General features: G+C 38.4%; 1 protein-coding gene across 2 annotated transcripts in view; it reads left to right on the forward strand.

Moving 5' to 3' along the window:
* Positions 1-20,340, forward strand: part of NitFhit (NFT-1 protein) — a 212,579-nt gene that overhangs the window by 102,153 nt on the left and 90,086 nt on the right. For both annotated transcript variants that reach the window (XM_067139252.2, XM_067139251.2), the window contains exon 5: positions 3,080-3,292. In XM_067139252.2, the coding sequence (XP_066995353.2) occupies positions 3,080-3,292 (213 nt within the window). The remainder of the gene's footprint in view (positions 1-3,079; positions 3,293-20,340) is intronic.

Here is a 20,340-nt window from a genome sequence, read left to right on the forward strand (position 1 = left end):
GACTACGTGTGGTGCTGGTGTAATCTTGCCGTCTACTCCACTCTAGGAAGAAAGAGACAGCGAATGGAGGAGTTAAGGATGTAAGGCATTCAATCTTAAAATTGCATTCGGTGGCAGACGTAGTTCTGAAACCCTCCGAACGAAGTCGCTGCAATTGAAACTTGGTCAGAATTTGTCACCCCATACCCGTGCTACCCTCTGCCATCTGTTAGCAACTTGAGAAAGTCGGCATCTTTACAGCGAACGGGACCCACAGATTACCCCCCAGCGAGAACCCAACGTGACGAAACTGACCAATGCCACTGGGGTGACTTACCTCCAGTGCTTGAGTTGTGGCTAGCTAGTGAGTTAATTCATTGTGTTTTCGGTGTTTTATTATATTTTGTGCACATGTGGTATTAACGATGGATGGGTCTAAAACGGATATAATTGTAAATCAGTTTGAAAAGCCATTTACTGGCCGTTCGTTTGATGAAAAGATTCAAATAGTTAAAGCCGGGAGACCTCTACATTCCCTCGTAAATTTCTTCTTCTTTTTCTTCTTAATCTGCTTACCCTCCAGGGTTGGCTTTTCCCTCGGACTCAGCGAGGGATCCCTCCTCAACCGCCTCAAGGGCAGTGTACTGGAGCTTCAGACTCTGGGTCGGGGGATACAACTGGTGAGGATGACCAGTACCTCGCCCAGGCTGCCTCACCTGCTATGCTGAACAGGGGCCTTGCGGGGGATGGGAAGATTGGAAGGGATAGACAAGGAAGAGGGAAGGAAGCAGCCGTGGCCTGAAGTTAGGTACCATCACGGCATTTGTCTGGAGGAGAAGTGGGATACCACGGAAAACCACTTCGAGGATGGCTGAGGTGGGAATCGAACCCACCTCTACTCAGTTGACCTCCCGTGGCTGAGTGGACCCCGTTCCAGCCCTCGTACCACTTTTGCAAATTTTGTGGCAGAGCCGGGAATCGAACCTGGGCCTCCTGGGGTGGCAGCTAATCACACTAACCACTACACCACAGAGGCGGACCCTCGTAAACTTAAAAACAGAAAACAAGAATTGTGTACGCACGTTCAATCCAGAAACTTACAGTAAAACTGTTTGGCTCGAGTTCACCTACATGTAATTAGGGTGAGTAGAATTGAAATTTACTTAATACATTGTGTTAACTGCATGGTTACTAGTTGTATGCCTCAGTGGAGATTCCAGGATACACCACTGATAACTACCCAACAACTACAACAAGAGTACAACAAGAAATTCCATGGAGAGAAAATATTAGAAGAAATACTGCTAATTTAACATTCTAAATCCAGCAGAAAATCACAAATTCAGTGTCCATCATTTACAGCTTTTACTTTTCACTTTACACTAGCACTAATCATCTTCTTAAACGACTTGATACCGGAAGAGAATGTATCAAATACTGCTGCAGGTAATTTATTCCAATCCCTTATGGTTCTGTTTACGAAGGAAAACTTGCCCACATCAGTGTGCTGGTTATTATTACACTACTGTAAGTGACCATTGCCACCGGGATATTTTCCATTTGTGATGTATTTATTAATAATAATAATAATTAAGTGCTTAGGTATAAGACAGTGCAATTGGTAATTGTGACTAGTTGTACGTGACCACTTGAAGACGATGTCCGAAATTAATTAAGTGCTTCGGTATAAGACAGTGCAATGGGTAATTGTGTCTAGTTGTACGTGACCACTTGAAGACGATGTCCGAAATGCAACGTAAGTCGTGGATTTTGAAGAGATGCCACACAGCACAGCCCGCTGTATTATTCAAAAGAAGTAAAATTCGTCACCAGAAATACTTCTGGGATGATCTGACACTTTAAAACACACAATATAAATGAAGAGGAATAGTCACAGAACACATCCGGTCTGGCCTGTATCACAGGAAGCTACCCTGTCGACAACGATTGCGAGGCATCCAGCTAGGTTTACATACTACAGCTCGCAGCACACGAGAATTTTTTTATTTTTTAAAATATTTTTATACATTTTAGACTTTTTACAGATATATTTTTCTTATTCTCTCTTTTTTTCTTGTAGCCTATTATCTGTTTAAGGACGACACACACACCAAGTCCCTGGGCCAGTGGAAAGAACCAATTAAGGTTAAAATCCCCGACCCGGCCGGGAATCGAACCCGGGGCCCTTTGAACCAAATGCCAGCACACTAACCATTTAGCCGTTGAGCCGGATCGAATCTGTCTCGAGAGTGTTGCCCATCACCTCGGCTGAAAGAATTGGAGCAAAGTGGGGCATTTTAGATTACAATGTAATGGGGGTTGCATACATAGCAAAGCACATCTTCCCCGTCGCAAGTTCGAATGATGCACGCCTCTAGTATCCAAGTAGGTGTACATCCTATCTACAGTTATTAAAAAATTATGCAGCATTATTCAGCTAAGATGTCCCTGCCAGATAAGTCGTGAACAGTCTGTTTTCACTTTCGTTAATGGTATGAAGGGGTTCATAGTTGAACATGCAGTACTTTTCCAGGCTTTTGACAAAATGTATTGGCTCACACGTTTTCATATGAGAACGTTATTTTGCGCAATAACTGCCAATGATATACTATCAAGTTTACAGTCATAGTTACTTGTACGTCGCACAGCTTGCACTGTCTTGGTCTCGAGATCTGCGACGTCAGTCCCGAGAGTCTCGAGCGGGAGCGTTGCCCATCACTACATCACAATGCCACTACTAGTTTAAATATTTATTTTTGTAATTAATTAAAATTAATGAAATTTGCATCCTTTGTCAGTTTGTTACATAGGCGTCAAGCTACTGTGCACAATAGCACAACTGCCAATTGCGCTGAATGGTTACACATTGGCTGTTTAGCGTTAGGAATCTATTTGTCCAGTCAAGGGGTTAATATAGAAATGTTACAGTTATGCTGTCCTACAGTGTTGTATTTTAATGCTAAACACATACATAGTGTATTACGAATTTTTGACTGCATAATTTACCCAATCCTGATTTAGCAGTTTTTAAGGACATTTATTTCAGTTTACGTTAAAATATTTATTGTTTTGAATTTCATCATTCCTTAACTAATGATAGTGTTATGATGTTCGATTCCCGGAATTTAGCTTTACATTGGCTAATATGGGTGCAGATGTGTTAACTTACCCATCAGCATTCACATATACCACTGGGGCTGCACATTGGGAATTGCTGCTCCGAGCACGTGCCGTTGAAACCCAAACCTTTGTGATAGCAGCTGCACAGACTGGTGCCCATAATAAGAAAAGATCTTCATGGGGTCATGCTATGGTAAGTGGCAGAGAAAAATGTTCTCTATTGTATTGTTTGTATTGTTTTTAAAAGATAGTTGATAATGTACCGGTATAGGGTGTGCTATTTTTATTGCCTGCTGTCTCAAAATGAAAGCTGTTATGTGGTAGTATTCATTGCTAGTGCTCTTAGTTATGTTTTTGAAATGTTTTAGTCTCTGTAAAGTATATTGTAATTAACTTATACACATATTTGATCAAGTATGTTTATTCTTAACTTGGCTTTTTTTTTCTTCATTATCTATAGCCTGCTGTAATTCAGTCAATCACTCAGTCAGTCAGTCAGTCAGTCAGTCATCAATGACCTGCATTTAGGGCTGTCACCCAGGTGGTAGGATTCCCTGCCACTTGTTTACCAGGCTTTTCCATAAATGTTTACGATGAATGTGGAAATTTATTGAATACTAGTAAGATACCCGTGCTTCGCTACGGTATTATACTGAAATTTACAATTGAATGCTTATTGTTTTAGAAATATATTCCGCCGAAATTTGCGATCTGACTCGTTTCCTGCGAGAATCCGCCAAAATTCGCGATCTGACTCGTTTTCTAATAGATTGCGGCATGTTTCCTCCCATTTTTCAATCGTTCTTTCCAGCAATCGATTTCGTACTTCCCGGGCTAGGTCCAGATATTCCCCCGGTCAGTTGGGTCCCTAGATCTTTGCCATCTTTTCCTATAAGCATTTTTAATATGGATCAAATCCTTCAGGAGATCCGGCGTGGTGTCGTCTTGGGTGCCTTGGCGGTAATGAACTCGCGGCCGGACTGCATTCTTAGTCATTACCCGTCCAGGACCCGTTTCCAGGGTGGTCCGCACATTTGACAACGGTCCAGAACATTATTATTATTATTATTATTATTATTATTATTATTATTATTATTATTATTATTATTATTAGGAATTGTGCCGGCTGCCGAAGCACACCTCTGGGGCAATGATCGATGAATGACAAATGAAATGAAATATTGGACAGTGTTGCTGGAATGAACGATGACAGGAAAACCGGAGTCTTCGGAGAGAAACCTGTCCCGCCTCCGTTCTGTCCTCCATGAATGTCACATGGAGTGACCGGGATGTGAACCACGGAACCCAGCTGTGAGGGGCCGGCGCGCTGCCGCCTGAGCAACGGAGGCTCCTTATAAGTACATTATGAACAGTAAAAGCAATTGGTCTCACCTCCTTTTATACCCCACCGCCGTTAAGTTTATTTACCCCCCCCCCCCCAACCAAAAAATTAAAAGAAGGCGTGTTTCTTTATGTTTAAAGGAGATTCCAAACACCAATGTTCACGTCTGTTACCTTCAGTTTTGGGACATAAGTATCCCCATAAAAATAATTCTCTTTTTTTTCACTTCCTTTCACACTCCTCCCCCCGCCCCCGTAAGTGAATTTTCCGGCAAAAAATACTTGTTTCTTTAATAGTAAAGGATCTTCTAAGTAGCAATTATCACGACTCTAACTTCTTCAGTTTTTGATTTATGTGTCCTCATGAGAGGAATTCAGCTCCTTTTCACTCCCGCCCCCCAAGATGGTTCCCCCACCACCAAAGCGCGTTTTTCTTTGTTTAAGGAGATTCAAATACCAATTTTCACGTCCGTAACAACTTTAGTTTTTATTAGATGTATGTATTCTCATACAATTAAGTCAATTAATTTTTCTATTCTTTCAAACCCCCCCCCCCCCGAACCCTTCATTCGATTTTCCGAGATTACGTGTTTCTTTACTTCTAAAGCTGATTCCAAATGTCTAATTTCACGTCTGTAATATCTTCATTTTTGAGATATCAGTAGCCTAATTAAAAGAATTCAACACCAATTTAAGTCACTTTTACACCCGCCCCCCTTTCCACACAAGTGGTATTTTCGAAAACTAAAAATACACGTTTCTTTATTTTTAATAGAGATAAATAATACCATTTTTTCACTTCTGTAACATGTTAAGTTTTTGAGATATACTGTAGAAATTCTCATTTTAAAATTTCACCCCCAAAAACAAATCTTTCTTTACATTTACAGGAGATTCCAAATACCACTTTTTACGTCTGTAATATTTTACGTTTCTCAGATATTCTGTAGGTATAGTCTTTCAAAAGTTCACCCCAATATGTCACTCCTGTTTAACCGCCATTAATTGGATTTTCCAAAAACAAAAAAATACATGTTTCTTTATTTTTTAAGGAGCTCCCATATACAAATTTTTAGTTCTGTAATATCTTCAGTTTCTGAGATATATGTATCATCATTAAAGGCATTCAACCCATTATTCGCCCTTTTACACCCCTATTGGGATTATCTGAAAACAAAAAAATACGTGTTTCTTTATTTTTAATGATGATTCTAAATACCAATTTTTACATCTGTAAACTTTCTTTCAAAGTTTTGAGATATAGATACACTCATTTGAAAAATTCACCCCATTTTTACCCCCCGATTAATTGGATTTTCCAAAAACAAAAAAAATACGTGTTTCTTTATTTTTAAAGGAGATACAAAACACCAATTTTCAGGTTTATAATATCTTCAGTTTCTGAGATATAAGTATCCTCATTAAATGCATTCAACCCATTTTTCACCCCTTTCCACCCCTCCTATTGGGATTTTCCGAAAACAAAAAAAAAATACGTGTTTGTTTATTCTTAATGAAGATTCTAAATACCAATTTTTACATCTGTAAACTTTCAAAGTTTTGAGATATAGAAACACTCATTTTAAAAATTCACCCCCCTTTCATCCATCCCATTAATTGGATTTTCCAAAAACAAAAAAATACGTGTTTCTTTATTTTTAAAATAGATCAAAAGTACCAATTTCAGGTCTGTAATATCTACAGTTTCTGAGATATAAGTACCGGTATCCTGATTAAAGGCATTCAACCCCCTTTTCACCCTTTTTCACCCGTCCTATTGGGATTTTCTGAAAACCAAAAAATACGCGTTTCCTTATTTTCAAAGAAGACTCTAAATACCAATTTTTACATTTGTAAACTTTTAAAGTTTTGAGATATAGATACACTCATTTTAAAATTTCACCCCCCTTTTCACCCCCTTAGCAACGGAATATCCAAATATCCTCTCTTAGCGAGCACCTACATCTTAATATGAATGAATCCCCAAAATTTCATTTCATTATGTCCAGTAGTTTTGGCTCGGCGAAGATGAATCAGTCAGTCAGTCAGTCAGTCAGTCAGTCAGTCAGTCAGTCAGTCAGGACAAGCTATTTTATATATATAGATGTCCCTTGATAAATTATTCCAATCCCTTATTCATCGTCCTATAAGAGAATATTTGCCCCAATTTTTACTCTTGAATTCCAACTTTATCTTTATGTTATGATTCTTCCTACTTTTAAAAACTTCATTCAAGCTTATCGTCTACTAATGCCATTCCACGCCATCTCTCCAATGATAGCTCAAAACATACCATTGAGTCGAGCATCTTGTCTCCTTACTCCCAAGTTTTCTCAGCCCAGAATTTGCAATATTCTCATAACTCTACTACTTTGTCAGAAATCATCCAGAACAAATCGTGCTGCTTTCCTTTGGATCTTTTCCAGTTCTTGTATCAAGTAGTCTTGGTGTTGGTCCCATACACTGGAACCATACTCTAATTGGGGTCCTACCAGACACTTATATGCCCTCTCCTTTTCATCCTTACTACAACCCTTAAATACCCTCATAATCATGAGAAGAGATCTGTAATCTTTCTTGACAACCTAGTTAATGTGATTACCCCAGTGAAGATCATTTCTTATATTAACACATAGGCACTTAGTGATCCCCATGAGATACTCTCACCCCACCAACACAGTAATTAAAATTGAGAGGACTTTTCCTCATGGTGAAACTTGCAACCTGACATTTCATCCTATCATCATTTCATCATCTCACAACATTTTAACATGTTTTTGTAGTCGCTAACAGTCTTGTAATTCATTTACGACTGTATACAGTATAACATCATCTGCAAGTAGCCTTATCTGTGACTCCGTTTCATTACTCAATCATTTATATACTGTACACTGCCTCGCAAACCTTAATGATGAAAGTAACGTTCGCCTGTTGTGTTACTACCAAGTAACAAAGCTCGATGAAACGTGAACCATACATAGGAAGAACTGCTGCAGTATGGTACGCTAGGCAACTGAAAGAAATACGCAGTGAGACGAAGCAGAAATGACACATTTATACAGAGACAAGAAGTTACGCGGAAGTCACTGCGACTCATGATGGTTCCCTGGACATTACAAGAGGAGAGACGTGGTGCTTAAAAGGGTTTGTTATCACCTCGGACAGCGATGCATACTCTGCAACGTGCTCCCATGCTGGCCACAAGGTGTGTAAGGAGTTCTTGTGATAAGGCGTTCCATACCTCTACGAGCACGGTTGACAAGTGGTTGATGGTCATTGGTGTATGTGGACATGCTGCAATACATCTCCCCAATGCATCCCACACGTCCTTCATGGGATTTAAGTAAAGGGAATGGGCAAGCCAGTCCATTCACCGAATATCCGCTTGTTCCAAAAGCTCTTCCACCTGCGCTGTTCAATGTGGTCCCGCATTGTCATCCGTAAAAATGAAGTCAGGGCCAAATGCTCCCCTGAAAAGATACACATAGGGAAGGTGTACATTGTCACAATAACGTTGACTGGTGATTGTACCGTGTTCAAATATTTGAAAGCTGGTACACCCATGCAACATTATGCCTCCCCACACCTTAACACTTCGACCACCAAAACGATCTCGACAATGTTCCTGGGTTACATAAAATCAGCTTCATGGTCCGTATCGCACTTCAATAGATTCACAATTAAGTATGTATTTATTTTCCACCTAGTCGATACAATGATTGCTTAAGGCAATTTTTAATGGTCGAAAGTATCTAAACAGTGTTATGTGGCTGAAGATGTTGATAATATACAAAACATGTACCACTTTCGACCATTAAAAATTGCCTTAAGCAATCATTGTATCGACTAGGTGGAAAATAAATAAATACTTAATTGTGAATGTTCCTGGGTACATTATGTGTTTCCACCTCTCGCTAATTGAGGATACATTTATTTTTACTTATTTATTTTTTAAAATTATTATTACAAGTTGCTTTACATTGCACCGACACAGATAGGTTTTATGGCGACAATGGGTCAGGAAAGGTATAGGAATGGGAATCAAAAAGCCATACAGCCCCTGCATTTTCCTGAAAATGGGAAACCACGGAAAACCACTTTCAGGGCTGCCGACAGTAGGGTTCGAACGCACTATCTCCCGAATACTGGATACTGGCCGCACTTATGCGACTGCAGCTATCGAGCTTGGTACGTCTAGAATCACAACTCGGACTGAATCTGCTCACATTTGAGAAAAGCATGTGACCCTACTGCTTGTTGGTCCATTCCTGATGCTCTTGGCATCATCACAAACGGTGCCGCTGATGTGTGGGTGTCAACAGAACACAATGTAATGGTCGTTGGGAAACAGACCACCCCCATGCAGTCGCTCTGCCACTGTGGAGCGTGAGATTGTGTGCTTTGCAGTCCTGTTAAATGTGGTTGCAATTGCACCCACTGTTTGACGTGGGTCCGTTCTAGCCTTTTGATCATTGCAGCGGTAATCTTCTGCTGTAGTTGACCATGGCTGACCACCTCCTTTCCTTCGGGCAGCAGTACCTGTGATTCAGAATGCTCCCCATCACATGTTAGGTAATTCTTTTTCTTCTTTCAGACATCTATCATGTCCAGCTTGATCCTTATTGACAGCAAATAAGCTTATCATCTGGATTTCTTTGATCTAATGTTTGCAGTTTTATGATGTCCCTTTAGCCAAAGTGGTCTTTTGCACACCATATTTTAATTATACATAAAGTCAGGCAAAGTATCTGTTAAATGCCAAATATCATATCATGACAATCTCTCAACTAGATCACTCGAGAAACAACTGTATTAGAATTTTACTAGTCAAGACTATGAAGATTATATTTTATTATGTATACCTACATAACAGTTCACAGACTTGAATTTTAAAGTGTTTATTTTAGATGTATATGTGTTTTATGTACTTATCATATAACTTGTCAGTTTTGGTTATAAATGCTGAAGATGGCCTTTAGCAGATCGAAACTAGTCCTATGACCTTTTAATGTTAATATAACTTACATCAATGGAAGGTGTTATGCATCAACCGGCAAGCGACAATTTTCAAAAAACTGGTTACTGGTACCATCTATTGCCCAAAGGGTCGATCTAACTGCTTGTATACTCGTGGAGCTCTGTTTGAATTTAAAGAGCTGTACCAGAAGAAAAACGTTAGTGCCACTATCATAATGTGGAGTTACAAGCTATGAATTGATTTGCCAAATAGTATTTGGCGTTCCTTAACATCCTCCCCTATCACAGGTATGTAGTATGAGTTATTGCTATGGGGCCTACAGTGCATTATCATTAGCGCGTGCTTGCTTTTTACTGTATCACACTATAAGTATACAGTTGACTGTTTGGATTTAAGTAACATAAATTTCAACAGGCAGTTTAGTAATACATACAGCAAGGTCATAATCTTTCATTAAGTTAATAATTGGTTATAAGTCACCCACTAAGGCCTTGAAGTAAGAGTGCTAGCACAGGTGGTAAAGGTGTACCTGGAAGGATGTCTGTTTGATTCATCGTCAGGTAGTCAGAATTTACTAATGATACTGCCACTTCCTTCTTTTTCTGCTATTTGATTTACGAGTTCGACACTTATTTGCTGGTATGTTTCTGTGAAATTCTTATGTAATAAAACAGTAATTGGTATTGAAAACCTAATATACTGTTGCTGATTCGTGGTTATTAACAAAAATTCTCACACAGTGGCGCTGAACTTCTTGTTGCATAACTAAATGTTCTGCAGCCCTTAGCATGAACAAGTTAACTGCCACAGTTTGGTGCTTAGCCGCTTGATGAGTATCTTCGGTCCGCAAACTGCAAATACGGCTAAATTAAATTTGAGGAGAACAAGGAAAATATTGCACTGAATGAGTTTTCTTCTGAATAATCACATTACACACACCACATTAAGTAACTGTACGAAATATTTCTTTGTTTTGACTAAAATATCTCCTCTAAGGTGGTTTTAAATATGAAAATCTTTGAACACGTTTTGCTCAAAACTATGATAAGACACACAGCTGCTTCATGCATAACACCATCTAAATTAACAATGTGTATTGCAGAGGTGGATCTTTCCTTAATTCTTTAGTTATGAAACTATGCTGTGAGCAATGCCAAACTCCTGGGCTAGACTCATCACAACTCATCCTCCTTCCACTTTCCCGGTGACTCTTCCCTTTGTGAAGTCTTCCAAATGTAATGAAGAACACCACCACAGTGCACCATAACAACTCGCTGATTGACGGACAGTCCTGTCCCGGTCCTTCAATTGCCTCGTGTTGGGGACCAGGCCCATTTGGCGCTATAGTCGCGCTCACCTCACATCAGCTTTCTGTGCACATGTGAGAGACCTCTGGCAACATACTCCTGCACTGTCATTCATTTCCACCAAGCAGTTAAAATGTTATGCTACTTTATCTATCTCATCCTTAAGTTTTGCACAGCAGTGTATAGAAGAAAACATAAATGTCCAGTAACACTGCCCTGTGGGACTCCCTGCTTAATCATTATGGGATCAGATAACACTTCACCTAATCTAATTCTTTGAATTCTGTTTTCTAGAAATTTATCCACCCATTCAACCATTCTTTTGTGTAGTGCAATAGCCCTCATTTTCATCAGTAATCTTTCATGATCTACTCTGTTAAAATCCTTGGATAGATCAACAGCGAAAAAGTTAATTTGACCTTCTGAATCTAAAATATCTGCTATATCTTGCTGAAATTCCTCAAGTTGAGCCTCACTGGAATAAACTTTCTGAAGCTCAAATTGCCTTCTGTCAAACCAGTTAGTAATTTTTGCAAACATATCTGACATAATTGGAAAGAATGCTTTCTCAGAGCTTGCAAACAGGACGTCAAGTTGACTCCCCTATAATTATCCGCTTTATGTTTATCAACTTTCCTTTATACACTGGAACTACTATTGCAACTCTCCATTTGTTTGGTATTGCTCCTCTATGCAAACAGTAATCAAATAAGTATTTCAAATATGGTACTATATCCCATCCCACTGCCTTTAAAAGAATTCACAACTTTTTTTCCTTCTTGAACAAGATGATGTAGTATTTTGATGTAATATCCCTGAGAGGTCATGCTTATGTTTATATTAACACAATAAACTCAGCATTTTTGGGAATTCTGCATTCCATTAAAATACTGCCTAGCTCTTGGTGCTGATAATTCTCCAGTAATGGTAGGATTAAAGAATGGTGTGGCAGGATGTTTGAAGCGGGAAAATAGTAACATAATCATCATAGGCTGCCCTTGTCACCTAATTAATCTTTCTGCCGAGAAGGGTGCAGCGTGCTTGCCCGTAAATGTAGATGAAAGTATAATTGATATATTTTATTATCTGGAAAGGAGTGCAAAGAGGAAAGAAAAGTTCAGAGAATTTCAGACTTTACACAACACAGAGATCAGGAAAATACTGAAGCATGTGCCTACTCGATGGTTATCACTAAGAAGGTGTTTAGATAGGATTTTGCTTCAGTGAAACCCTTTGGTTACATTATTCAGGAGCGAAATTGTGAGTAAGGATTCTCAGATGGGAACTTTGAAGACTTACAAAATTCCTAAGCACAGTTTAAGTGCAGATGTGTCTTGTTTGTCTGAAAACGTTAAGGATTGTCATAACATTTCACCTCACTTCTCAGTTAAAGGGAAAACCCAGTCATCAGTTTCACTTAAAAAAAAAAAAAAAAAAAAAACTACTTATGACACTAAGAACCATGCATTGTCACGTGAAGAACGACTTTTCATGTTCCTTTCATCAAATTTACATAAATCTTTTTGCCTTTTTCTCTCAAGTTTTATGGATATCTTTGAGAATCCAAACGTAGCTCTTCAGTCAAGTATGCCGCACATCCACTTATTGAGGTCAGTTTTGGAGGAACTATTGAAGAATGTGATGGCAAAGTTTGTGAAACCAGACGTTATTAAAAGATCCTCCTCTCTCCTTGATGTAGATTGTCATACTCCAGCAAATCAAAAGGATGATTGTGATGTGATGATAGGGAACTCTGCGTTTGTTTTAGTGAACACCTTGAAGTCTGAGGAAACGTTCATATTCTTTAAGTCTGTTAGAAAGTATTTCTGTTCATCGTGCGACTACATGGTACACAAATTTCCATTCAAAGATGAAGTTTTAATTAATGCAGAAGTTGCAAATATTTCTGATATAATCATTTTCTAGCCTTAGATTTTTCATTAACAAGTGTCCGAACATTTTGACTAGTGACATGGAACATTTGGATAAAGAAACTGGAAAGCTGGATGCTGCTCATGAAGCTGTCATTCTTGAAACAGTGAAGCCAGAACAATGATGGATCGACAACAGTGTCAAAGATCTGGTGTGCAAAAATAAATCTCTGTAAGATTTGTTTCTTGTCAATGAGACATCAAACATGATATGTCCTCAGTGCTCTTGTGAACTGGGAGCAAATGTACAACATACGGTAGAGCATAGAGACCAGCTTTATAGTCTATTTTAGCTGCTCGGGAAAACTCATTACCTCTGATCAAATCAGTTGCTTTGATAAAAAATACTCTAATGTATTTGAAACATCAGCTACTAGCACATAAAATACATAGAACAACAATACAGTCCAATACGTGCGTAGAACATAATAGTAGTTTAACAGACGGTGGAAGCTTCAACTCGTAAGATAAGATGCAGTACAGTCCCCTCAAATATATAGAACAGAGTCAGGCCAATTACACATCCCTACTTGACCTCCATTTTCATCTCAGAGCTCTCCAGATCCATTTCCACAAGTAACAGAAGTACTCATGTTGTTGTTGTTGTTGTTGTTGTTGTGTAGCATTTGAAATATTTTAATGTATTTCTGCAAGTATCTAGCCAAAGGTAGGACCCTTCAGAGAACTTCTCAGTTTATGAAATTGAAGGCTGTAACAATTTCTGTTGTAAATGCCACTTAAAGAAATTGGACTTCTCTAGCAGTAAAGACAATAGTTGCTTGAGTCTAAAATCACACTGGGTTTCTGGTAGAGATTCTTCTCTGAGTGGTAGTAGACGGTTATATAGAATTCTTGCTTTGAAAAGAAAATAGTTCCAGCAGCAGAAAGAATCCCTTGGTAGTTGCTGCATTTAGTCTTGTCTGCATCTTTGAAAATAGGTGATTAAAGCATTTTGTAGGTCAGCATGGATGGTTTCAGCTTCCCACATTAGGGCAGTAAGCATATACATGTGTTCAGCTACTTGAAAAGTTTGAGAGAAATTCCATTTCAGACTGCTACTTTTTTATCCTTAAGTTGTTGAATGGCTACTACTTCAATCCTTTCAAGAAAGGGAAGTTCACCTAAATGACTTTATATAGGTTTTTGTGGAACTATAGCAAGGATGTTCTCATCAGCATATGAATTCTTGTCTAACTCATTCAAGTGGCAGTAAGTGGCCACATTGTTGACTGTAAAATCAGATTTAATTTGTCCAGCAGTAGTTCCGTTGTACCTGTCATACAAAAATATGCATAAAATATCAACTAATGAAGATAATTCACTCAAATTTTGCATTCATATCATGTAAAGTTATGACCAATACTCCATTCCTAGAATGACTGCTGGGCTCATTGTTTTTTGACAGACCGGTGTCTAAGTCGCTCTTCTTTTGGTCAGTAGTTTTGAGTTTTATCCTTTTTTCACATGATCCTTGAGAATAAGTAATGCAAAAGAAGTCTTTATTTCATCTATAGATATGTCGAAAGATGTTATGTTTTCTTTTGGAAGTGCTCCTCTCTGACACGGCATAGGCATTTGTTTCATTTCAAATTATTTCAAAGAACGGATGCATGTACTCTAAAAAAATTGCAATGTCGGATGGTGGATCAGACTCTACTAACTTTTATGTAAATATTTCTGAAACACCACTGTATCCTTGAAATGGATACATATCAGGATCATTGTCTTTATTCTCCCATTTTGAATCACTTTGGTTCACTTACATTGTAGGCTGTGCCTCTTTGGAAGGAACTGGCACTTCATTTTTCACTCTTACTTTCTTCAGTGCTCTCAGCACTTAAGTCATATTCCCTGTTGCTGTCACTACCCTCGAACACAGATTCATTTTCAGAAAAATCATTACTGCCAGAATTGCCATCTTAAAAACACTCTACTAGTCCTTTCAATCTCTCATCTTATTTACCCCATACCAGTTCAACTGCGTGATGAATACTGAATAGCAATGAAATAAACTGTTGTTCAACAATCCCCATGACACTTGGCCAAAAGTCCACAACATCTACTATTTTTTAAAATACATCTACATAAGGTTTTTTTTAGGTTGCTGAATCAATCAATCAATCAATCAATCAATCACCACTGATCTGCATTTAGGGCAGTCACCCAGGTGGCAGATTCCCTATCTATTGTTTTCCTAGCCTGCTCTTAAATGATTTTAAAGAAATTGGAAATTTATTAAACATCTCCCTTGGTAAGTTATTCCAATCACTAACTCCCCTTCCTATAAAGGAATATTTGCCCCAATTTGTACTCTTGAATTCCAACTTTATCTACATATTGTGATCTTTCCTACTTTTAAAGACAACACTCATCTCTAAACTGACAGCTCAGAACATACCACCTAATACCAATATAAATGGTTCGTTATTGGACATCTATAACATACCACTTAGTCGAGCAGCTCGTCTCCTTTCTCCCAAGTCTTCCCAGCCCAAACTTTGCAGCATTTCTGTAACGCTACTCTTTTGTCGGAAATCGCCCAGAACAAATCGAGCTGCTTTCCTTTGGATTTTTTTCCATTTCTTGAATCAAGTAATTCTGGTGAGAGTCCCATACACTGGACCATACTCTAGTTGGGGTCTTACCAGAAACTTATATGTCCTCTCCTTTACATCCTTATTACAACCCCTAAATACCCCCATAACCATATGCAGATATCTGTACCCTTTATTTACAATCATATTTATGTGATTACCCCAATAAAGATCTTTACTTATATTAAGACGTAGGTATTTACAGTGGTCCCCAAAGGGACTTTCACTCCATCAACGCATTAATTAAAACTAAGAGGACTTTTCCTTTTTGTGAAACTCACAACCTGACTTTTAACCCTGTTTATCATCATACCGTTGCCTACTGTCCATCTCACAACATTATCGAGGTACTCTGTACAGAATAACATCAACTGCAAAAAGCCTTATCTCTGATTCCACTTCTTTACACGTATCACTGATATAATATATAAATATAAGAAAACATAAAGGTCCAATAATACTGCCTTGAGGAATTTCCCTCTTAATCATTACAGGGACAGATAAACCTTCACCTACTCTAATTCTCTGAGTTCTATTTTCTAGAAACATAGCCACCCATTCAGTCACTCTTTTGTCAAGTCCAGTTGCACTCATTTTTGCCGGTAGTCTCCCATGATCTACCCTATCAAAGGCCTTAGATAGCTCAATTGCGATACAGTCTAATTGTCCTCCTGAATCCAGGATATCTACTATATCTTGCTGGAATCCTACAAGCTGAGCCTCAGTGGAATAACCTTTCCTAAACAGAAACTGCCTTCTATCAAACCAGTTATTAATTTTGCAAACATGTCGTATATAATCAGAAAGAATGCTTTCCCAAAGCTTACATGCAATGCATGTCAAACTGACTGGCCTGTAATTTTCAGCTTTATGACTTATCACCCTTTCCTTTATACACAGGGGCTACTATAGCAACTCTCCATTAATTTGGTATAGCTTCTTCATGCAAATAATAATCAAATAAGTACTTCAGATACGGTACTATATCCCAACACATTTTCTTTAGAATATTCCCCAAAACCTTATCAATTCCAGCGGCTTTTTTAGTTTTCAACTTTTGTATGTTACTGTAAATGTCATGGTTGTCATAGGTAAATTTTAATACTTCGTTAGTATTAGTCACCTCCTCTATCTGACATTATCCTTGTAACCAACAATCTTTACATACTGCTGACTGAATAATTCTGCCTTTTGAAGATCCTTAGCTGACTTTGTTGCTAGATTCAATTTCCTAGTAAGTTCCTTTGATTTCTCCTTACTTCCACAGCCATTTCTAACTCTATTTCTTTCCAACCTGCACTTCCCTGTTAGTCTCCTTACTTCTCTGTTATAATATAGTGGATCATTACCATTCCTTACCACCTTTAAAGGTACAAACCTTTTTTCACATTCCTCAACAATTGCTTTAAACCCATCCCAGAGTCTGTTTACACTTTTATTTACCGTTTTCCACCAATCATAGTTACTTTTTAAAAACTCCCTCATGTCTGTTTCATCAGCCATATGGTACTGCCTAATAGCCCTAATTTTAATATCTTCCTTCCTTTCACATTTATTTTTAACTGCCACAAAAACAGCTTTGTGATCTCTAATACCACCCATTACTTTGGTTTCTCTATAGAGCTCATCTAGTTTTATCAGCACCACATCCAGAATATTCTTCCCTCTAGTTGGTTCCATCACTTTTTTAATCAGATGCCCTTCCCATATTATTTGCAATTTGTTGGTCATGCTTCCTGTCGTTAACATTACCTTCCCAATTGACATTTGGTAAATTGAGATCAACCACTACAATCACGTTCCTTTCCATGTCATTTCCCACATAGCTGATTATCTTATCAAGTAATTCTGAGTCAGTGTCTGTGCTACCCATTCCCAGTTTGTACACTCCAAAGACATCAAGTTGCCTATTATCATTACAGATGAGCCTTACACCTAGAATTTCATGTTTGTCATCTTTAACTTTTTCGTAGCTTACAAATTCTTCTTTCACCAGAATGAATACTCCCCCTCCTACCATTCCTATCCTATCTCTACAATACACACTCCAGTTCCGTGAGAATATTTCTGCATCCATTATATCATTTCTCAGCCATGATTCAACTCCTCTTACATTATCTGGTAAATATATATCTATTAAATTACTTAATTCGATTCCGTTCTTTACAATACTTCTACAGTGGAGCACTAACATTTTTATGTCATCCCTGCTTGACTTCCATTTCCCTGTACCCTTATCACCGCTCCCTAAGCCACCCCGTTTCTCTGAATGTACCTGTCTATAACTCTTCTAAACCAATTTCATAAATTATATGTACCACTGCTGTTTAAGTGAAGGCCATCTGAACGCAGATCCCTATCTCCTACCCACCCATTAGGATGTAGAAATCTCACTCCCAGTTTCCCACATATCCACTCCTTAATCTCGTTTAAATCCCCAATCACCTTCCAGTCAGTATCCCTCCTACACAGTATTCCATTGATAACAATCTCCGCTTCCTTAAACTTCACCCGTGCTGCATTTACCAGATCCCACACATAACTATGTTGGTACTTATACCTGCTTGTCTTACATTTTTAGCACCAACGTGAAACACTACCACCTTCTCCTTTCTCTCTTCCTTCTTTTCTACTTTCCTCAACATTGGCCTCAACCGAATTCCTGGATAACACTCTACCCTTGTTTCCTTTCCTCCACACACTTTCCCCACATGTCTAACCATGGAATCCCCCAAGACCAGAACCTCAACCCTACCCACCTTATTTGATTCCCTCCCCTCTTGGCCAGCCGTATCTTCTCTCACTGTTGCTGAAGCTACTTCTTCTTCCCTTTTCTCCCTCCCATGACCCTGTATCACCTGTCTTTTCGTATCCACTACTCCACATTTACCTTTCCTACCTTTTCCTTTCCTCGTACTTCCACACTTCTCAGCAACAGTTCCCTGTTCCTCATCTTCCCTCGGTTGTTCTACCTGCAGTGACTCGTACCAATTCCTCACAGACACCTGTCCTGAATTCTGATCCTAAATAGAGCCCTTAGCCTGCAGTCTCCTTCCCCTTTAAACATTAGACCATCTGTCTTCTACAATTCCCCCCTTTCCTTCCCATCACACAACAACAAGGTAATTAATATAAGCTACTACTACACTATAATATGACTTAGTTGTACACATTTTTTTTCTACAACACTCTAACAGAATGAAAAATGCTGTTAATTTCTGAAAACTGAAAGTAATACATAAGAATTAGGCCTACACAATTCTAAACTGCAGTTAAGTCTACCCTAATTACTACAACAGAATTCTAGTAAGAGAGTTAATACAGATACCACAGATACTAGAGATACTATAAGAAACCAAACTCCATGGCACTACAGCCCTTGAAGGGCCTTGGCCTACCAAGCGACCGCTGCTCAGCCCGAGGCCTGCAGATTACAAGGTGTCGTGTGGTCAGCACGACGAATCCTCTTGGCCGTTATTCTTGGCGTTCTAGACCGGGGCCGCTACTTCACCGTCAGATAGCTCCTCAGTTCTAATCACGTAGGCTGAGTGGACCTCGAACCAGCCCTCAGGTCCAGGTCAAAATCCCTGGCCTGGCCAGGAATCGAACCCGGGGCCTCCGGGTATGAGACAGGCACACTACCCCTACACCGCGGGGCCTGCACAGATACTATACTACACAAATATTTCACAGTAATAGAATAAACACATTAATTTCTAATAAGATACTGTAATATACTACAACAATTTCAAACTACGTTCAGATATTCTACGTTATATTACAATAATTTTAAACTACGTTCAGACGTATCCTAATTACAACAGGTTATTACTAAGCACAGACAGAAATGGATATTACAATTAAAGTTTGAAATTCGCAAGACTACTCAAAATAATACAATAAGCACTCTAATTTCTAATAAGTTACTACAATACACTACAATAGTTTTTAAACTACGTTCAGATGTATCCTAATTACAATAGGTTATTACTAAGCACAAATAGAAATGAAAATTCCAATTAGGCTTAAAGTTTGAAATTCGCAAGAACTACTCGAGGATTACCAACAAAGTTAAACACGTAGACAGAAGATTATTATTAGTACTACTTAATCCTACTATGCTCTAATAGAAATGAAACCTTGTGTTTGGTTAAATGCTAAAGTATCGAAACGGTTACCATACACATTTTTAGCAATAATCTCTTCTCTGAATGAAACAACTCTTTTAAGGTCTGAAAATTTGGCCACAGTAGTTGTACATTTTCAGACCGGCGTGGCTCGCGGTGGTTCAGGCACTTGGCACGCTTGTCTGGGCAGTAGGAAATTCAGGTTTATCATGACTGCAGTCACATATTTTTTGAAGCCTTACTCAGTACATACTCAACGGTAAGGGGTTATTGGTGTAGCATTGTGATGCATTATTCAGACGTGAGAAATACCTTAAATTGCATCAGTAGACTAAGCGCCACTTTTTCAAGAAAATCTGTGTACTGTGAGTATAAAAATGTTGAAATTTGGTGAGAAGGTACAATCTATTATTCTACCACCAGGAATATCATGTTTAGCAAAATTATGTTTGCTCAAATTTACACATAAACCTAAAGTTAATCTCAAATATCTTGAAACCAACTTTTGGCACTTGGTCTAATGATGCAAAACGGCATCCAGTTGAAGATAAGATACGCCTACTTGAAAGCAGAAAAAATTGTGTGTAATTTTGATGTTGTGCTCCATTTTGTTTTTACATTATTACCAACATTGGGTGTTCATTAGTAATTTTAACAGTAATACTTTCAGTATTCATGTATAAATAAAATGTATTAACATTTATTATTATCTGGCAGATCATTATTAAATTGTATTTACTTTACTGATCAAAATGTTGTATTACCTATTTGAGTAATAAATATTGTGTACAGGTTTGTGTTGAACAGCTAATGGGGGTGGAGGAGGCTATTAAACATTGCACAAATGCCAAATTTTTGTCAGGGAAATACAGTATTTTGGTCAGGAAAAGTCAAGGAAATGTCAGGGAAATTAGTTTTACTTTCTGGCTGGGAACCCTGTACAGGCACAAAGATTCAACGCAA

This window comes from Anabrus simplex, chromosome 2 (assembly GCF_040414725.1).
Source record: "Anabrus simplex isolate iqAnaSimp1 chromosome 2, ASM4041472v1, whole genome shotgun sequence".
In the NCBI taxonomy this organism is placed as follows: Eukaryota; Metazoa; Arthropoda; class Insecta; order Orthoptera; family Tettigoniidae; genus Anabrus; species Anabrus simplex.